This window comes from Urocampus carinirostris, chromosome 18 (assembly GCF_059441175.1).
Source record: "Urocampus carinirostris isolate Australia breed hairy pipefish chromosome 18, RoL_Ucar_1.0, whole genome shotgun sequence".
In the NCBI taxonomy this organism is placed as follows: Eukaryota; Metazoa; Chordata; class Actinopteri; order Syngnathiformes; family Syngnathidae; genus Urocampus; species Urocampus carinirostris.
The window spans coordinates 21,144,698-21,163,186 of record NC_142366.1 but is presented as its reverse complement, the minus strand read 5'-3'; the positions used below and the strand labels follow the sequence as shown (position 1 = coordinate 21,163,186).

At 40.6% G+C, this 18,489-nt stretch overlaps 2 protein-coding genes across 2 annotated transcripts in view; both read left to right on the top strand.

Annotated features, from left to right (window-relative positions):
- The first annotated feature begins 542 nt into the window (after window positions 1–542).
- Window positions 543–5,831, top strand: gpr141 (G protein-coupled receptor 141). Its single transcript, XM_088322562.1, has 2 exons — window positions 543–929; window positions 4,865–5,831. The coding sequence occupies exons 1-2, from the start codon at window positions 918–920 to the stop codon at window positions 5,783–5,785; spliced, it is 933 nt and encodes a 310-aa protein (XP_088178688.1). The 5' UTR covers window positions 543–917; the 3' UTR covers window positions 5,786–5,831.
- A 5,127-nt stretch (window positions 5,832–10,958) lies between these two features.
- Window positions 10,959–18,489, top strand: part of hnf4g (hepatocyte nuclear factor 4, gamma) — a 39,266-nt gene continuing 31,735 nt past the window's right edge. The window contains exon 1 of the mRNA XM_088322100.1: window positions 10,959–11,317. Within this exon, the coding sequence (XP_088178226.1) occupies window positions 11,287–11,317 (31 nt within the window). The 5' untranslated portion in view covers window positions 10,959–11,286. The remainder of the gene's footprint in view (window positions 11,318–18,489) is intronic.

Genomic DNA, 18,489 nt, shown 5'->3' with positions numbered 1-18,489 from the left:
AACAAAACATATGATTGGCTTAAACAAGATCACATGAGTACATGAAACGAATCTGATTGGCTTGAACAAAATCACATGAATAAATGACGAATAATGCTGGTTTCTAGGTGGCATGCGAGCATAATAAATGAACAGTGAGGAAAGTGAAACTTCTGTATCATAAAAGTTCAATGAATTAACTGTAAAACCTAGGGAGTATAGAAAGGAAGCAAGCTTGTGACCAGATTTACTGGCACTAAAGTGAAGGCCATCTTGATTAAGAAAGGATACAATTGTTGTAAGAATACAAACAGCACCTGGATATAATCTTAGGCTTTGTTAAGGTACTTTTGAAGATGAAATCATACAAAGTGACATTCAAACTATCCTCAAACTACAATTTCCTTTTCACTGACTTACAGTATGCTGTTTAAGACCACTTTGGACATTTTTTCCCCCTATAATTTTATTTCATTGTCATTTTTTTCTAGTTTTAAGTACAGTGTATTTCATATTAGTATATTTTTAACATATTTGTCTTGAAAAAAATGAAAGTATTTTAAAACAGTCAAATAGGAAAATAGAAAATAATCAATACGGTCTGATTTTGTGGTCCTTTTGAGAACTTGGCCTTTTTTTTGGTTTGATATTTAAAAAAAAAACGGAATAATATTATTTCTTTTACTTTTTGTAAAATCAAATAGTAAACTAATACTTGATGGTGTTCTTGACAATAGATTGCATTTAGGAGAACTGGTTACTTGTTTTGAGGAGGAAGTTGTCACTTTGTGGTTGGATTGCGTTTTGAGTAATAACAGTTGCACATACACACGCAAACCCTTCCTACACTACACTATCGTTTTTGGGCATCTCGCATTCTTCTTTTTCAATCTTAATCGATCAACTGCAGGAGAGGTACTCAACAAAGATAAAGTGGGATGGACCAAAAGGTATCGTTACTTTTTTGTCATTCTTTTCGGCAGGGGGGGTCAAAATCTTTGAGTCGTAGGCTGCATTGGGATAAGAAAATTGGCATAAGGGCTGGGAGGGGAAGAAATTGATTTTATTTGTTTTTAATTCCACTTTACTCTCAAATTTGATACTTCATAAATACATAAATGAACAAAATAATGTAAAACTAATGAGGGACTTTCGTTGCTGCCATTTTGAAAAGGTTTATTGTAGATTCCATTCAGGCAAAACACAAAAAAAGACGAAAAAACGTAGACAAGTCTTTTTAGAATAGCAACATCCATGCAGACATTCTCTAGTACAAGTTCTGTTTATATTTTTGCCTATGAATACATTTTTGAACCAAAACTGGGCGGCAGTAGCTCAAGAGGTACCGCTCTTCGTTTTGGGATTAAGAGGTTGCAGGTTCGATTCCCGGCTCCGTGTTATACGTTGAAGTGTCCTCGGGCAAGACACAGAATCCTTTATGACAAGCAGGTAGTTGCCTTGCATGTCTGACGCTGTTATCGTTATGTGAGATTGTGTAAAAAGGGAAAGTGTGAAGCACATTGTAACGCGCTTTGGGAGGTCTCCACTGACATGAAATGCACTATATAAATGCAGACCATTTACATTTAAATACATTGAATTAAAGTAATAAATCATGTCCCCTATTCATATGCGTTCAAAGACTCCAAATGTGATACGGCAAGCTTGGGAGGGTTTGTTTTGTTTCATTATATTTAAAAAATAAAAAATATCATAAATATATTTAGGGCAGCACGGCGGCGCAGTGGTTAGCGCTTGTGCAGCACAGTTCATGTCATGGGAACCTCCTGTGTGGGTTCAAATCCAGCTACCAGACTTACTGTGCGGAGTTTGTATGTTCTCCCCGTGCTTGCGTGGGTTCCCTCCGGGCACTCCGGTTTCCTCCCACATTCCAAAGACATGCATTTCAGGTGAATTGGCCGGTCCAAATTGTCCCTAGGTGTGAATGAGCGAGCGAGTTGTCTGTCCCTGTGTGCCCTGCGATTGGCTGGCAACCAGTTGAGGGTGTCCCCTGCCCATTGCCCGGAGATGGCTGGGATGGGCTCCAGCCCCTCCCGCGACCCTAATGAGGATAAGCGGTACGGCTAATGAGATGAGATGAGATAAATATATTTAATACCTGAGAAAAAGGAAGTGAAGAATGTTGGGTACACTGGGGACAAGGGTGGCACCAAATAAACATTTTTATCAGGCACACTTTTTTTAAACCATTTAATTCAAATACCATCAGATTTTAACATTTAGGGGCGGCAGTAGCTCAGGAGGTAGAGCGCTAGTCTTGGGATCAAAAAATCGCAGTTCGAATCCCGGCTCCTCTGTGTTACATGTCAAAGTGTCCTTGGGTAAGACACTGAACCCCTAATGCCCCCCAATAAGCAGGTTTGCCCCTTACATGGCCGCACGGCCACTGTTGGGAAATGTGAAGCACATTGTAAAGCGCTTTGGGAAGTCTTCATTGACTGCATACATATGCAGATCATTTCATTTCATAACATTTTTTTGCCGGGCCTGCATGTGACCTGTGGGCCGTAGTTTTAGCCACACCTACAGCCACATATATTTCTAAAAAAAAAAACAAGTTATAATTTAAGAACTGTTAAGTCCAATAATTGTGCAAAATTAGAATAGTGTTTGTCAACATTTTTGGAGGCAAAGCACGCGTTTTTAATTGTAAAAATAATCTGTCGATTTGTAAACCTCCAAGTGTGTCGAAGAAATGCAAGTACTTGAACTCGCATCGCCCCGCGACCCTACTGAGGATAAGCAGTGATGAGATGAGAGATGAACTCGCATCGTGAATGACTGAGACTGCGATCGTGACATGCGATTGCAGCATAGAGTAACAAAGTTTCAAATTCAGTGCAGCTTTTTTAACTTCCAAATTTCTTAACATCGACTGTTCTTTACACTCCTTTTTGCAAAATAATTTGTTGAAACATTTAACTTCTGAGATGTATGACAAAGCAAATTAAGCCAAGTTGTGTTTTAAGACAAAGGTCAAGCAGCTTGAAGCTTCCGTGGCACAGTTCTAAAGTCATTGGTCTAAACTCAGACAAGACTGAAGTCATTGTCTTTGGCCCACAAAAACCCAGAGAAAGTGTCATCAGTCATCTGGAATCATTTATTTTAAAAGCTAAAAATCAGGTTAGGAATCTCGGGGTAATAATGGACTCAGACCTAAACTTTAACAGCCACATTAAATCCATAACATCATCAGCCTTTTACCATCTCAAAAACATTGCCAGAATCAAAGGTTTACTGTCTAAACCAGACTTGGAGAAACTTATCCATGCATTTATCTCTAGCAGGTTAGACTACTGTAACGGCCTTCTGACGACTTTCTAAACGAGCTGTAAGACAGCTGCAGAACATCCAGAACGCTGCTGCTCGGGTCCTGACTAGAACCAGGAAGTACGACCATATTAGTCCTGTGCTCAGGTCTCTGCACTGGCTTCCTGTCGCTCAGAGACTTAAAAACAGCTCTGCTGGTGTATAAGTCTCTTCATGGTCTAGCACCATAGTACATCTGTGACATGTTGGTCCCATATGAACCATCTTGGACCCTGAGAACCTCAGGGACAGGCCTTCTGCTGGTGCTCAGAGCCAGGACAAAACAGGGTTAAGCTGCGTTTCAGTTCCATGCAGCTAAACTCTGGAATAGTCTTCCTGATGACGTCAGACAGGCGTCTACTCTGACAGTGTTTAAGTCCAGGCTGAAAACGGCTCTGTTCAACTGTGCATACAACTGAAAGGGTTCTATCTGCACTTTCATTTTTACTTTATTTTAATTCATTGATTTTATTATGTTTTTTTCTGTGGTTTTAATGCATTTTAAAAAACACATTTTAAATTTTCAATGTCTTCTATGTTTTAACTGTAATTGTGTGTTTTTAAACTTTGCCATTTCTGTGAAGCACTTTGAATTGCCTTGTGTATGAATTGTGCTATACAAATAAACTTGCCTTGCCTTAAATCCAGCTACCAGCCTCCTTGTGCGGAGTTTGTATGTACTCCCCGTGCTTGTGTGGGTTTCCTCCGGGCACTCCATTTTCCTCCCACATTCCAAAAACATGCATGCCAGGTTGAATGGCCGGTCCAAATTGTCCCTAGGTGTGAATGAGCGAGCAAATTGTCTGTCCCTGTGACTGGCTGGCGACCAGTTCAGGGTGTCCCCTGCCCACTGCCCGAGGACTGGGATGGGCTCCAGCACCCCTGCGCTCTGAGGACAAGCGGTGCAGATAATGAACGTTATTTGCGAGGCGCATCCCCTGTCCTTTAAGCTTCAGTTCAACAGTGGTGACAATCTTCTTCCCGGTGGGAGCATCAATGTTGAACTCATACATATTAAAGTGGGGGTCTCACAATATGGTTGGGCCACTGACATCTCGACTGCATGTCTGACACCTCTGCCCTAGATTTAATAAGTATTTTTATTCTCATTTTCAGGAAATCTGAATTTCTTCCCACATTTCCCTAAAAACATGCATGCCAGGTCAATTGGCCGGTCCAAATTGTCCCTAGGTGTGAATGAGCGAGTGAGTTGTCTGTCTCTGTTACCTGTGATTGGCTGGTAACCATCTGGATGGATTCTTTATTGATGGTCTGCATTTATATAGCGCTTTTCAAGTCATGGAAGACCTCCCAAAGCGCTTTACAATGTGCTTTACACTTTTCCCTTTTACACACTAACTAACCGATAGCAATGTCAGCCATGCAAGGTAACTACCTGCCATCGGAGGCATTAGGGATTCAGTGTCCAAGGACACTTCGACATATAACACGGAGGAGCCGGGAATCGAACTTGCGACCTCTTGATCCCTAGATGGGTGCTCTACCTCCTGAGCTAATGCCGCCCCAATTATTCTTCTCTTTCATTCTCTTTCAGATGGCCTCACACCAAACGCTCACCAATTCATCCATCATTGCGACCACCGCATGGACGTTTAACTCCCAAAATAAAAGCACAGATGCACCGGTGGAAGAAGAATACCACACCCTCCTTATCGTCATCTACACATCGGTTCTTCTCATTGGCACCTGCAGCGTGAGCCTCACGGTTCTCATCATAAAGTCCCAGAGGTTGTCCGCCACCTCCGTGGCCATCCTCAACCTCATCTTCACGCACTTCCTTTTCCTCATCACCCTGCCCTTCAGGATTTACTACCACACGGCCCGGCGTTGGAGCTTCAGCCTGGGCTGGTGCCGGGTAGTCAGCAGCATGGTCCACATCCACATGTATATCTCCTTCTGCATCTACGTGGTCATCCTCATCGGGCGCCTACTTGGGTTTTACCGCAAGATGGAGCAACGTCCGAGAATTTACGCGCAGGCCGCCAGCGTCTTGATGTGGATGGTGGTCCTCGTCATCGTCACGTGCATCGTCTATTTCTCCTACGGCCAATCCAACAGTGACCTGGAGAGGGATTCCAAATGTTTCCGATTCCGCAGCAATATCGAAAACGCGGCCAAGGTGATCAACTTTGTCATCAGTGCGTTGTTTATAACCGGTGCCGTGGTGCTGAGCGGCTTCCAAGCCAATGTCCTCTGGAGAATATACAAGGAGCATCACGGCCGATGTACTTCACAGCAAGATTTCGGGGCTCAGCTGATGAGTCTGTACTTTGTCATCATCTTGGACGTGTGCTTCATCCCGTACCACATCTTCCGACTGTATTATTTGGAGCACCCTCATCTACAGAATCTCAACGAGGTGTTTTTGAGCTTGACCACCTTTAACTGCGTGGACATGCTAACCCTTTTTGGAAGAAGGACTTGCCTGATGTGCTTCCCAGGAAATAGGATTTGATCATTATTGGTGTTGGGTGCAATATTGAAAAACAGTAAATAGTTATAGTTATTGGCAGGGTTGGGTAGGGTTACTTTAACTGGATTACTTTCAATTACTTTTGGATTACTCCAATACCAAATATGCTAATAAAAGACAAAAGAAACTAAATATGAATAAAATTACTACGTTTTGTGCAGGCTTGGGGAGTAACGGAATACATGGAACGGCAAAATGATGTTGGCAAGCTGTTTGGATTTATTTTCTCTTTGTTTCTGTCGCATTTTATGTTAGTTTTACCGGGGATATAAGAGTTCAAAGCCAGGAGAGAAAGCTTACCACGTGTTGTGAGTCATAATTGTATTCATATTTAGTTTCTTTTGTCTTTTATTAGCATATTTGGTATTGGAGTAAGGGCAGCACGGCGGCACAGTGGTTAGCGCTTGTGCGGCACAGTTCATGTCATTGGAACCTGTCGTGGGTTCAAATCCAGCTCCAGACTTCCTGTGCGGAGTTTGTATGTTCTCCCCGTGCTTGCGTGAGTTTCCTCCGGGCACTCCGGTTTCCTCCCACGTTCCAAAAACATGCATTTCAGGTGAATTGGCCGGTCCAAATTGTCCCTAGGTGTGAATGAGCGAATGCGTTGTCTGTCCCTGTGTGCCCTGCGATTGGCTGGCAACCAGTTCAGGGTGTCCCCTGCCCACTGCCCAGAGATGGCTGGGATGGGCTCCAGCCCCCCTGCGACCCTAATGAGGATAAGCGGTACGGCTGATGAGATGAGATGAGGTATTGGAGTAATCCAAAAGTAATTAAAAATAATCCAGTTAAAGTAGCCCTACCCAACCCTGTTTATTAGCATATTTGGTATTGGAGTAATCCAAAAGTAATTGAAAGTAATCAAGTTAAAGTAATCCTACCCAACCCTGGTTATTGGCTACTTTATTTCAGTTTAACTCCATTACCCTCCTGATTGCTGACACCAAAAGGTAGCGCGTTACTCTGAAAGTAACTTTGGAATTTCTAATTATCCGATATACTCGCATAGAAGCCCTAAAATACATACCTGCATGGCCATTTACCGGAGACTAATTGTTTTCATATTTTTTTCTTTTCCTTTTTCTTTCTATTTTCAATTTGTCTTCCTATTTCTCGTTTTTAAAATGTATTTTTGTCTTGTATCTTTAATGTTTTCCAATTTTTATATTCTTTTTTTTTTGTCTTAGCTTTTTAGTACTATTTTTTAGCTATACGACGCAACACAGTGTAATCAAGTGTCAAATAATGCACACAGTCCCGTTACACTTTCATATTAGGACGGGGCTTCAAACTATCAACCTGATGGCCACAATTTATCCCTGGGCCGTGAGTCTGAGACCTCTGTATTGAAGTACTAGCAAGTTTGGTGGAAAATAAGACATAAAATAGTTTTTTTTTCATATATATTCTACTATATACATGGTTTAACTTCTTTTTTCAATGACAGTTACAAATGTAAATATTCAGATTCTCAGCATTTGAATGCTCGGATTAGAAATAGTCCATATTGCTGAGTCATGTACAAAGAGAAGCTTGTGGAGAAACATCCTCTATTGCGATTCTCTTTTGCCTCACACTTTAAAGCATATGATATTCCGCAGCACTTTCATGCAATACGACTTTATTTTGTTTACACCAATATATGTATTTTAATGATTTATCTTATATGACACCAATCTACGGAAGCCTAACTGGAAAAAAACGGATGAAAGAATGCAGTCCAAAAAAAAGTATATCTTTTTGTTTTGATGGCAGATAATTTACTGCATTTTTACTATTTTTACTAACAGTTTAGTTAAAAACAATTACATTCAGAAGAAAAACACAAAATTCCCATTCAGATATTTAAAGTAATCTGTGGAACTATGATATATGACTTAAGTTGAATCCGAGTTTTTGTAGTTTGTTTTCTTTCTTGTTTTTTGTAGCACTCGTTTTTGGTTCCATTACACAAGTGGTCGAACATTACACAGTGTCCCTTTACCAAAACAAAGAGTCAATGTATGATCTGCTGTCAAGAACCGGAACATGATCAGGACCCAAACGCGTGACATTCTCACACAAGCCTTTTATTTTACGGGAAATGGGGAGTCATGCACGTTAGGCAGCGGTCTGGTGTGGAAAGACAGGAAGCCAGAGACGGACGAGATCGATACCAATTGCCCGAGCAGATATCGGACAGAGGGGGTCGATACCGGATTGATATCAAAACAGGATATTGAAATTAAACAGGACAAACTGGACGGGAACGGAAACTGGAAATAATAATAAACAGGACAAATATAGACAGGAACATTAACCGGAGATAATAATAAACAGGAAGAACATAAACGGGAACGATACCAAACAGAAAACGCAGGCCAAAAACCGGGCAGAGTCAAAACCCACGTCTTGTGGGGCAGAAGTTTGTTGACGGACTGACAAAGGGAGAGTGAGAGCACTGAGCTTAAATAGAAGGGAAGCCAATCTGTCTACGAGCCGCAGGTGGCGCCACACGGGCGGGGCCAGTTGGGCGCCATGGCAACCGGGACAAAAGTCAAATAACTGAAGACTGTTTTTTTTCAAATGATTATTGACTTTGCTAAATGTACCAATTTGTAAAAGGGTTTGCGCTCTTCACAGCTTAAAGAATTCCTTAGTAATGTCACTCATAACTCAAGATGGTTTACTTTCCACATTTTTCCAATCATATTTCATACCTGTCAAGCTCCAGGGCTCCAACCCCTCACAAACTGTCGTGTTTTCCCTTACAAAATACAAAATAATCTTGCACCATTTTTTTTATTCAAACATGTTTATTTATGTAGTTTAACATGTTATATTGTACATGTGATTCGTTATATCATACATATTGTTAATTAACATTTTTTTTGTGAGATCCTGAGTTGCTCGACATGAATGAAGTTTATTATAAAAAAAAGTTCAAAAATTAAGTAACTTGGACGTTCACTGTAGAAGGAAAAAATACATGCAAATAGAATTAAGTAGAATAATATTTTTTTCTTATTCACATTATTAATTCATTTTCTGCATTAAATTATTGTTGGTAATATACTGATTAAAGGGATAACCACAAAGCTGTCTATTTTCTCCTTTTATACTTCCTTTTTTTCTTAACTTCTTTATACAACTTTAATCTTTAAACTTTAATCAGGCATGCTTAAGGACTGTAATTCCCAAATTAATTCAATACGTGGACTGAGCAACCAGGGGAAAAAAAACACTGGACCGTGTGTACATTAATATCAAACATCTAGTTGGATCCGGCCATCTCTGTCTGTCCCTCACCCCACTCATACACCCCCCTCCGGAGGAAAACAAAGCCTGCAACAAGGACAGTACAAACACCTTCTTTGTTCCTTTATCTTCTTTGTTTTCTTTATCCTCACTGTGAAAGGTGGTACTGGAGTGCCACGTCCAATTTGCTTGTCACAATATATTCAACCCATGTTGTAACAATGACAATAAAGGTATGTTCTATTCTATAATATTTCGTAATATAATGCATCAAAACAAGTGAGCCGTTTGAGAGCCGGCTCTCTTTAATGAGTTGAGCCGAGGAAGCCGTTTTTTTAAAAAAGAGACGGACTTCCTTTCACTACATCAAACTGCTCGCTTCGTTTGCGGAAAAACGATACCGAGATAAGAGGCTACCGCGGCAAACTCGTTTGACTTGATTGATTTGCCGTTTCGTGATAGTCGGTGTATACCGAATGGTACCCATCATTGACAAATTTGCGTTTTTCCGTACAGTTTTTTTCGTACGTCGTACACGTCTTAGAATGCATAATAACCGTACTTTGTACAGCAAAACCGTACAGGTTGACAGGTATGATATTTTCTCACACAAACATCTTCTTTGTTCCTTTATCTTCTTTGTTTTCTTTATTCTCACTGTAAAATGTGGCACTGGAGTGTCACGTCCAATTTGCTTGTCACAATATAAACATGCATTTCAGGTGAATTGGCCGGTCCAAATTGTCCCTAGGTGTGACTGAGCGAATGAGTTGTCTGTCCCCGTGTGCCCTGCGATTGGCTGCCAACCAGTTCAGGGTGTCCCCTGCCCACTGCCCGGAGATGGCTGGGATGGGCTCCAGCCCCCCCGCGACCCTAATGAGGATAAGCGGTACGGCTGATGAGATGAGATGAATATATTCAACCCATGTTGTAACAATGACAATAAAGGTATATTCTATTCTATTCTATAATAATTCGTAATATAATGCATCAAAACAAGTGAGCCGTTTGAGAGCCGGCTCTCTTTAATGAGTTGAGCCGAGGAAGCCGGTTTTCTAAAAAGAGACGGACTTCCTTTCACTACATCAAACTGCTCGCTTCGTTTGCGGTAAAACGATACCGAGATAGAGGCTACCGCGGCAAACTCGTTTGACTTGATTGATTTGCCGTTTCGTGATAGTCGGTGTATACCGGATAGTACCCATCATTGACAAATTTGCGTTTTTCCGTACAGATTTTCTCGCACGACGTACACGTCTTAAAATGGATAATAGCCGTACTTTGTACGGCAAAACCATACAGGTTGACAGGTATGATATTTTCTCACACTTGAGTTTTGTACAAACATCGTCTTTGTTCCTTTATCTTCTTTGTTTTGTTTATCCTCACTGTAAAATGTGGACTTGAGTGCCACGTCCAATTTGCTTGTCACAATATATTCAACCCATGTTGTAACAATGACAATAAAGGTCTATTCTATTCTATTCTATTCTATAATAATTCGTAATATAATGCATGAAAGCAAGTGAGCCATTTGAGAGCCGGCTCTCTTTAATGAGTTGAGCCGAAGAAGCCGGTTCTCTAAAAAGAGACGGACTTCCTTTCACTTCATCAAACTGCTCGCTTTGTTTGCGGAAAAACGATACAGAGATAGCGCGAACTCGTTTGACTTGATTGATTTGCCGTTTCGTGATAATCGGTGTATACCGGATGGTACCCATCATTGACAAATTTGTGTTTTTCCGTACAGATTTTCTTGTACGACGTAGACGTCTTGAAATGCATAATAACCGTACTTTGTACGGCAAAAACGTACAGGTTGACAGGTATGATATTTTCTCACACTTGAGTTTTGTACGCAGCTCTAAGGAACTTGGAGGTCTAACAAAGAATGATCATTTGTTACTTTGTCACGGCTTCTTTGTGAAAACATTACCGCAACTCATCCGGGCTCTCTCAAGTTGATTTCCTCGCGTGCATACAAGAGCTCCCACCTGGTCTTCCCTCTCCTTTTGGATTTTATGGCGCTCTGGTTACTGTTTAACATCCCCACCCGTCTTTCAGTTTGTTTAGTAAATCGATCTAATGGCGGGGGCTATGGTGGCGCTGTTCAACGTGTTGCTTCGCCAGTGACAGGGCGCTCGCCTCCCCGCACTTCACTTTTTGAAGTTGTGTGCTAGGTTTTTTACCTTTTCCAGTCGCTTTCCCGGTTTGGGTCTCTCCCACTGTGTGAGGACACAAGCGGATAAATGCTCATCCCGGATAGGAACGGCAACACAGGTAAGCCCCTCTTGCTGTAGGTCAGTGGGCAGTGTTTTGTGTAGTTAATTCCGATTGGGAAGGGATTTAATGTATTCCATCAAAGCTTGAGTTGTACTTTTCAGAGTATTTTTAGAGATACAGTCTACTACTGTTTACCAGAGTCATTTGCCAAAGCAGATAACCCACTTTCACGTTCTCTGGCAACATGGATGACAGTGTTGGGCACATTACTGTGAAACGGTAATTAGTTACTAGTTACTCATCTCAAACGTAATTACTTTACCTCTCAGCAGGGTTGGGTAGAGTTACTTTAACTGGATTACTTTCAATTACTTTTGGATGACTCCAATACCAAATATGCTAAAAAAAGACAAAACAAAGTAAATATGAATACAATTATGACTCACAACACGTGGTAAGCTTTCTCTCCTGGCTTTGATCTCCGTCAAAACTAACTTAAAATGCGACAGAAACAAAATGAAAATAAATCCAAACAGCTTGCCAACATCATTTTTGCCGTTCCATGTATTCCGTTACTCCCCAAGCCTGCATAAAATTTAGTCATTTTTTTTCATATTTAGTTTCTTTTGTCTTTTATTAGCATATTTGGTATAGGAGTAATCCAAAAGTAATTGAAAGTAATCAAGTTAAAGTAACCCTACCCAACCCTGCCTCTTAGCCCCCCGGTGTACTTACTCTTCAAATAACTAGTTCCTATATTGTTACAGGCAGTACGGCGGCAGAGTAGTTAGCCATGTGCGGCACAGATCCGAGATCATTAGATTGAACCTTCCTGTGTGGAGTTTGCATGTTCTCCCAGTGCTTGCGTGGGTTTCCTCCCACATTCCAAAAACATGCTGTCAGGACCAGAACGGAGAGAGGACCCACTTGTGTGCGTTTCTCTCAGTTTTATTGGGAAGAAAGGAAAGGATAGTACACACGATCCGTAGAGCGCTGATTGCAGGGAGCAGGTTGCTCGGACGCGGAAGTGTTAGTTTTGTGGCGAGCGATGGCGCTGTCGAGAGCAAAAAAAAAAAAAAAAATAGTAGCCACGACGGGGGAGCAAAATCGTAGTCGAGATCAGAAAATGGGTCACAGCCCGGGAAACAGACAGGAATAAGAACAGGAGAGAGTCAGGGTCGAAATGCTTGCCTAGCGTGAGCTGAGGTTCGCAGACGGACTGACAACCGGTGACAGGAAGACGGGGAGTTTTAAAAGTGACAGGCAGCCAATCAGCGTCCGAGGCAGTTGGCGCCAAAGGAGCAGACTCAGCTGCCTGTCCAAATTGTCCCTTTGTGTGAATGAGCGAGCGAATTGTCTGTCCCTGTGTGCCCTGCAACTGGCTGGCAAGTCAAGTCAAGTCAAATTTATTTATATAGCCCTTAATCACAAAAATGTCTCAATTCAGGGTGTCCCCTGCCCACTGCCGAAGATAGCTGAGATGGGCTCCAGGACCCCCGCGACCCTACTGAGGATAAGCGGTGCAGATAATGGATGGATGGATATATTGTTACAATATTATTAGGATGCTACTACTAGGTTGTAATCATTAGAAGGGTTAAAATGAGAACAGTCAACAACTACAATCATAAGACAGTGATCATGCCAATGCTTAGAAAATCACTATGACCCATCACTGATAAGCTATTTTCAGAACCTGTCTGGAGGCTACCCGAGGCCTGCGGGCACCACGTTGGAGACCCCTACTTTATAACTATGTCAACAAGACAACTAAAATACCATTAAATAAAGTGCTAACACAATTTGGTCAAATTTGAAAATTATAATGTACTGGACTGTCTCAGAAAATTAGAATATTGTGATAAAGTTCTTTATTTTCTGTAATGCAATTAAAAAAACAAAAATGTCATACATTCTGGATTCATTACACATCAACTGAACTATTTCAAGCCTTTTATTATTTGAATATTGCTGAATTTGGCTTACAGCTTAAGAAAACTCAAAAATCCTATCTCAAAATATTAGAATATCATAAAAAAGTATACAAGTAGGCTATTCAACTATTCACCTGAATCATCTAATTAACTCGAAACACCTTGCGAGGGTTTCCTGAGCCTTAAAAACACTCAGCTTGGTTCAGTAAACTAAATCACAAGTATGGGGAGGACTGCTGTCCATAGGACCATCATTGATACCCTCCATCAGGAGGGTAAGACACAAAAGGAAAATTCTCAAAGAGCAGGCTGTTCACAGAGTGCAGTTTCAAAGCATATCCACAAAAAGTCTGTTGGATGGGAAAAATGTGGCCGGAAACGCTGCACAACCAAGAGAGATGACCGCAGCCTTAACAAAATTGTGACGAAGAGCCGCTTCCAGAATTTGGGGGAGCTTCAAAGACAGTGGGCTGAAGCTGGAGTCCAGGTATCAAAAGCCACAGTTCACAGACGTGTCCAGGACAATAGCCGTATTCCCATGGTCAAGCCACTTCTGAACTCAAGACAACGGAAGAAGCGTCTGACTTGGGCTATGGAGAAGAAGCACTGGACAGTTGCAGAGTGGTCCAAAGTCCTCTTTTTAGACGAAAGCAAGTTTTGAATTTCATTTGGGAGTCAAGGCGCCAGAGTCTGGAGAAAGGCTGGAGAGGAGCAAAATCCAAGTTGCTTGAAATCCAGTGTGAAGTTCCCACAGTCAGCAATGGTTTGGGGAGCCATGTCAGCTGCTGGTGTTGGTCCACTGTGTTTCATCAAGTCCAGAGTAAATGCAACTGTGTACCAAGAGATTTTAGAGCACTACATGCTTCCATCTGCTGAAAAGCTCTATGGAGATGAGGATTTCATTTTCCAGCATGATCTGGCACCTGCCCACAGTGCCAAAACCACCAGTAACTGGTGCACTGACCATGGCATCACTGTCCTTGATTGGCCTGCTAATTCCCCTGACCTGAACCCCATCGAGAATTTGTGGGGTATAGTTAAGAAGAAGATGAAAGACACCAGACCTACAAATGCAAATGAGCTGAAGGCCGCTATCGAAGCATCCTGGGCATCAATAACACCTCAGCAATGCCACAGGCTGATTGCCTCCATGCCACGCCGGATTGATGCAGTAATCTGTGCAAAAGGATTCCCAACCAAGTACTGAGTGCATCAATGGACATTTTCAAATGTTTGATTTAGTTTTGCTGTTATAAAATTATTTTTTTACTTGGTCTGAGGAAGTATTCTAATATTTTGAGATAGGATTTTTGAGTTTTTTTCAGCTGTAAGCCAAAATCAGCAATATTCAAATAATAAAAGGCTTGAAATAGTTCAGTTGATGTGTAATGAATCCAGAATGTATGACATTTTTGTTTTTTTAATTGCATTACAGAAAATAAAGAACTTTATCACAATATTCTAATTTTCTGAGACAGTCCAGTATGTTTAATATTATGACCAACTCACAACATTATTAAAATGGGAAGACAGTGTCGATCTGATTGAAGTACTCGATCAGTATCGATAATATCGATATTTGGATCAATCGGCCCACCCTTAACATTCAGTGCATTCCTTTCAAAAGTAATTACGATTACTGACACCCAAGAGTAAGTCAGATCAAGTCGTGTTTATTTGTGACGCCCTTAATCACAAGGAGTCTCAAAGGGCTGCACAGAACACAGATTATTATTACGACACCATCCCCTGATCTAAAACCGACATGAGGGCAAGGAAAAACTCAAAAACCTCAACATGAGGAAAATGAAGAAACCTTGAGTGACCGCACATGAGGTCATCCCCCTTCCAGGATGACTGGCCAATAGCAGACAGGCAGCTTAGAGATGTAACTTGAAGTTATTTTATGTGTAGCAATTCAAAAAGTTTTAACACAATATATAAACATTTGGGTATATTCTGGACAAGGCAGATTTCTTCCAAACCATTTCCCAAAATAAACATTCTTGTATGCTAACTGCTAACAAATGACCATTTTCCTGATAAGAAAGTAAAAGAAAAGTAAAGTATGCAAAGTCTTTACCAGAATTTGAACTGAATGAAGAGAAAGAAAGACATTGTGGGAGGGAGTTCAGCCAAAATGTTGTCATTTTCACAACGCTGTAATGCAATAGCTTGCTATTGATGTCAACCAGAGTAGCACGTTACTGTTCAAATAACTAGTTACAAATGGTTACTATATATACCTGCATTCAAAGTGACCCCGTAAAACTGCTTTAAATACCCAGATCTTAAATGAAATGGAAAAAAAAAAAAAGTACACCACGCTTGTCCAACGTGAGGCCCGCAGGCCGAACCCGAATCCGGCTCGTTTGATTATTTAATCCGACCCGCCATAAATTTCCGAGTATGTCAAAAAAAGAAGCGAGTCTCTAGGTTATTTTTTATCAAAGTTATGATTTTTTTAAACAAATGCTCATTAAATGCTCCTTCCGGCCGCTGGAGGGCAGTGTTGATATGGTATAGCGTGGTGAGTTGGTTTAGGAGTTTTACTATATTACTCAATTGATAAAATAAACCAATTCACACATTTAATACTAAACATGAAATCATTTTTTCCCCATTGTTTTTGAATATTTGTGTTGTGTTTGGAACTGATCCACAGTCCTCCGTGATAATATGTAGGGTAAAGTATTAATATAGTCTGAATGATTATTGAATAACAAAGCTAAAAAAATTGGAGTTCACATTCACATTCACATATATATATATATATATATATATATATATATATATATATATATATATATATATATACTGGACTGTCTCAGAAAATTAGAATATTGTGATAAAGTTCTTTATTTTCCGTAATGCAATTAAAAAAACAAAAATGTCATACATTCTGGATTCATTACACATCAACTGAACTATTTCAAGCCTTTTATTATTTCAATATTGCTGAATTTGGCTTACAGCTTAAGAAAACTCAAAAATCCTATCTCAAAATATTAGAATATCATGAAAAAGTATACAAGTAGGCTATTCAACTAATCACCTGAATCATCTAATTAACTCGAAACACCTTGCGAGGTTTCCTGAGCCTTAAAAACACTCAGCTTGGTTCAGTAAACTAAATCACAAGTATGGGGAAGACTGCTGATCTGACTGCTGTCCAGAGGACCATCATTGATACCTTCCATCAGGAGGGTAAGACACAAAAAGAAATTTCTCAAAGAGCAGGCTGTTCACAGAGTGCAGTTTCAAAGCATATCCACAAAAAGTCTGTTGGAAAGGAAAAATGTGGCCGGAAACGCTGCACAATCAAGAGAGATGACCGCAGCCTTAACAAAATTGTGAAGAAGAGCCGCTTCCAGAATTTGGGGGAGCTTCAAAGACAGTGGGCTGAAGCTGGAGTCCAGGTATCAAAAGCCACAGTTCACAGACGTGTCCGGGAAATGGGTTACAATAGCCGTATTCCCATGGTCAAGCCACTTCTGAACTCAAGACAACGGAAGAAGCGTCTGACTTGGGCTATGGAGAAGAAGCACTGGACAGTTGCAGAGTGGTCCAAAGTCCTCTTTTCAGACGAAAGCAAGTTTTGCATTTCATTTGGAAGTCAAGGCGCCAGAGTCTGGAGAAAGGCTGGAGAGGAGCAAAATCCAAGTTGCTTGAAATCCAGTGTGAAGTTCCCACAGTCAGCAATGGTTTGGGGAGCCATGTCAGCTGCTGGTGTTGGTCCACTGTGTTTCATCAAGTCCAGAGTAAATGCAACTGTGTACCAAGAGATTTTAGAGCACTACATGCTTCCATCTGCTGAAAAGCTCTATGGAGATGAGGATTTCATTTTCCAGCATGATCTGGCACCTGCCCACAGTGCCAAAACCACCAGTAACTGGTGCACTGACCATGGCATCACTGTCCTTGATTGGCCTGCTAATTCCCCTGACCTGAACCCCATCGAGAATTTGTGGGGTATAGTTAAGAAGAAGATGAAAGACACCAGACCTACAAATGCAAATGAGCTGAAGGCCGCTATCGAAGCATCCTGGGCATCAATAACACCTCAGCAATGCCACAGGCTGATTGCCTCCATGCCACGCCGGATTGATGCAGTAATCCGTGCAAAAGGATTCCCAACCAAGTACTGAGTGCATCAATGGACATTTTCAAATGTTTGATTTAGTTTTGCTGCTGTTATAAAATTATTTTTTTACTTGGTCTGAGGAAGTATTCTAATATTCTGAGATAGGATTTTTGAGTTTTTTTCAGCTGTAAGCCAAAATCAGCAATATTCAAATAATAAAAGGCTTGAAATAGTTCAGTTGATGTGTAATGAATCCAGAATGTATGACATTTTTGTTTTTTTAATTGCATTACAGAAAATAAAGAACTTTAACACAATATTCTAATTTTCTGAGACAGTCCAGTATATATATATATATATATATATATATATATATATATATATATATATATATATATATATATATATGTATATATATAGTAACCATTTGTAACTAGTTATTTGAACAGTAACTTGCTACACTGGTTGACATCGATAGCATGCTATTGCATCACAGCGTTGTGAAAATGACAATATTTTGGCTGAACTCCCTCCCACAATGTCTTTCTTTCTCTTCATTCATTGTGGCCCACCTCAGAACAGGAAGAGCCAAACTGAGTTTGACTTTCCTAGTGTAAACCAACCTGTGAAAGCAGTGAATCCATCCTAAGAGCCCTCAAAGAAACACTTGGCCGAGACACTCCATATCCATTTTGTCTCTCTCTCGGCTTCAAACCACTTAAATATTTCTTTTTCTATTTCTAGGTACTGTACAAGACGTTTTCTTTTTTTCTAAAGGCAAAATAACTTTAGAAATCAAGAGTACAACATTCAGCACACTTTTACCATAAATTCTCTGCTCACATTATTAGCACCATTTATTTTCTTGTTCCTGCATATGCCACGCCCCCTCCTCACAGAAATCAACCACTAAAATTTCTCCTGACGGTTAGAAAATCCCTATGACCCATCACTGGTAAGATATTTTCAGAAATTGTCTGGAGGCTACTTGAGGCCTGCGGGCATCACGTTGTAGACCCCTACTCTATAACTCTGTCAACAAGACCACTAAAATACCGTCAAATAAAGTGCGAACAAATTTGAAAATCATGATGTATGTATAATAAAATTACTAACTAACAACAATATTAAAATGGAAAGACAGTACCTATCCGAGTGTAGTACTCGGTCAGTATCGATAATATCGATATTTGGATCAATCTGCCCGGCTT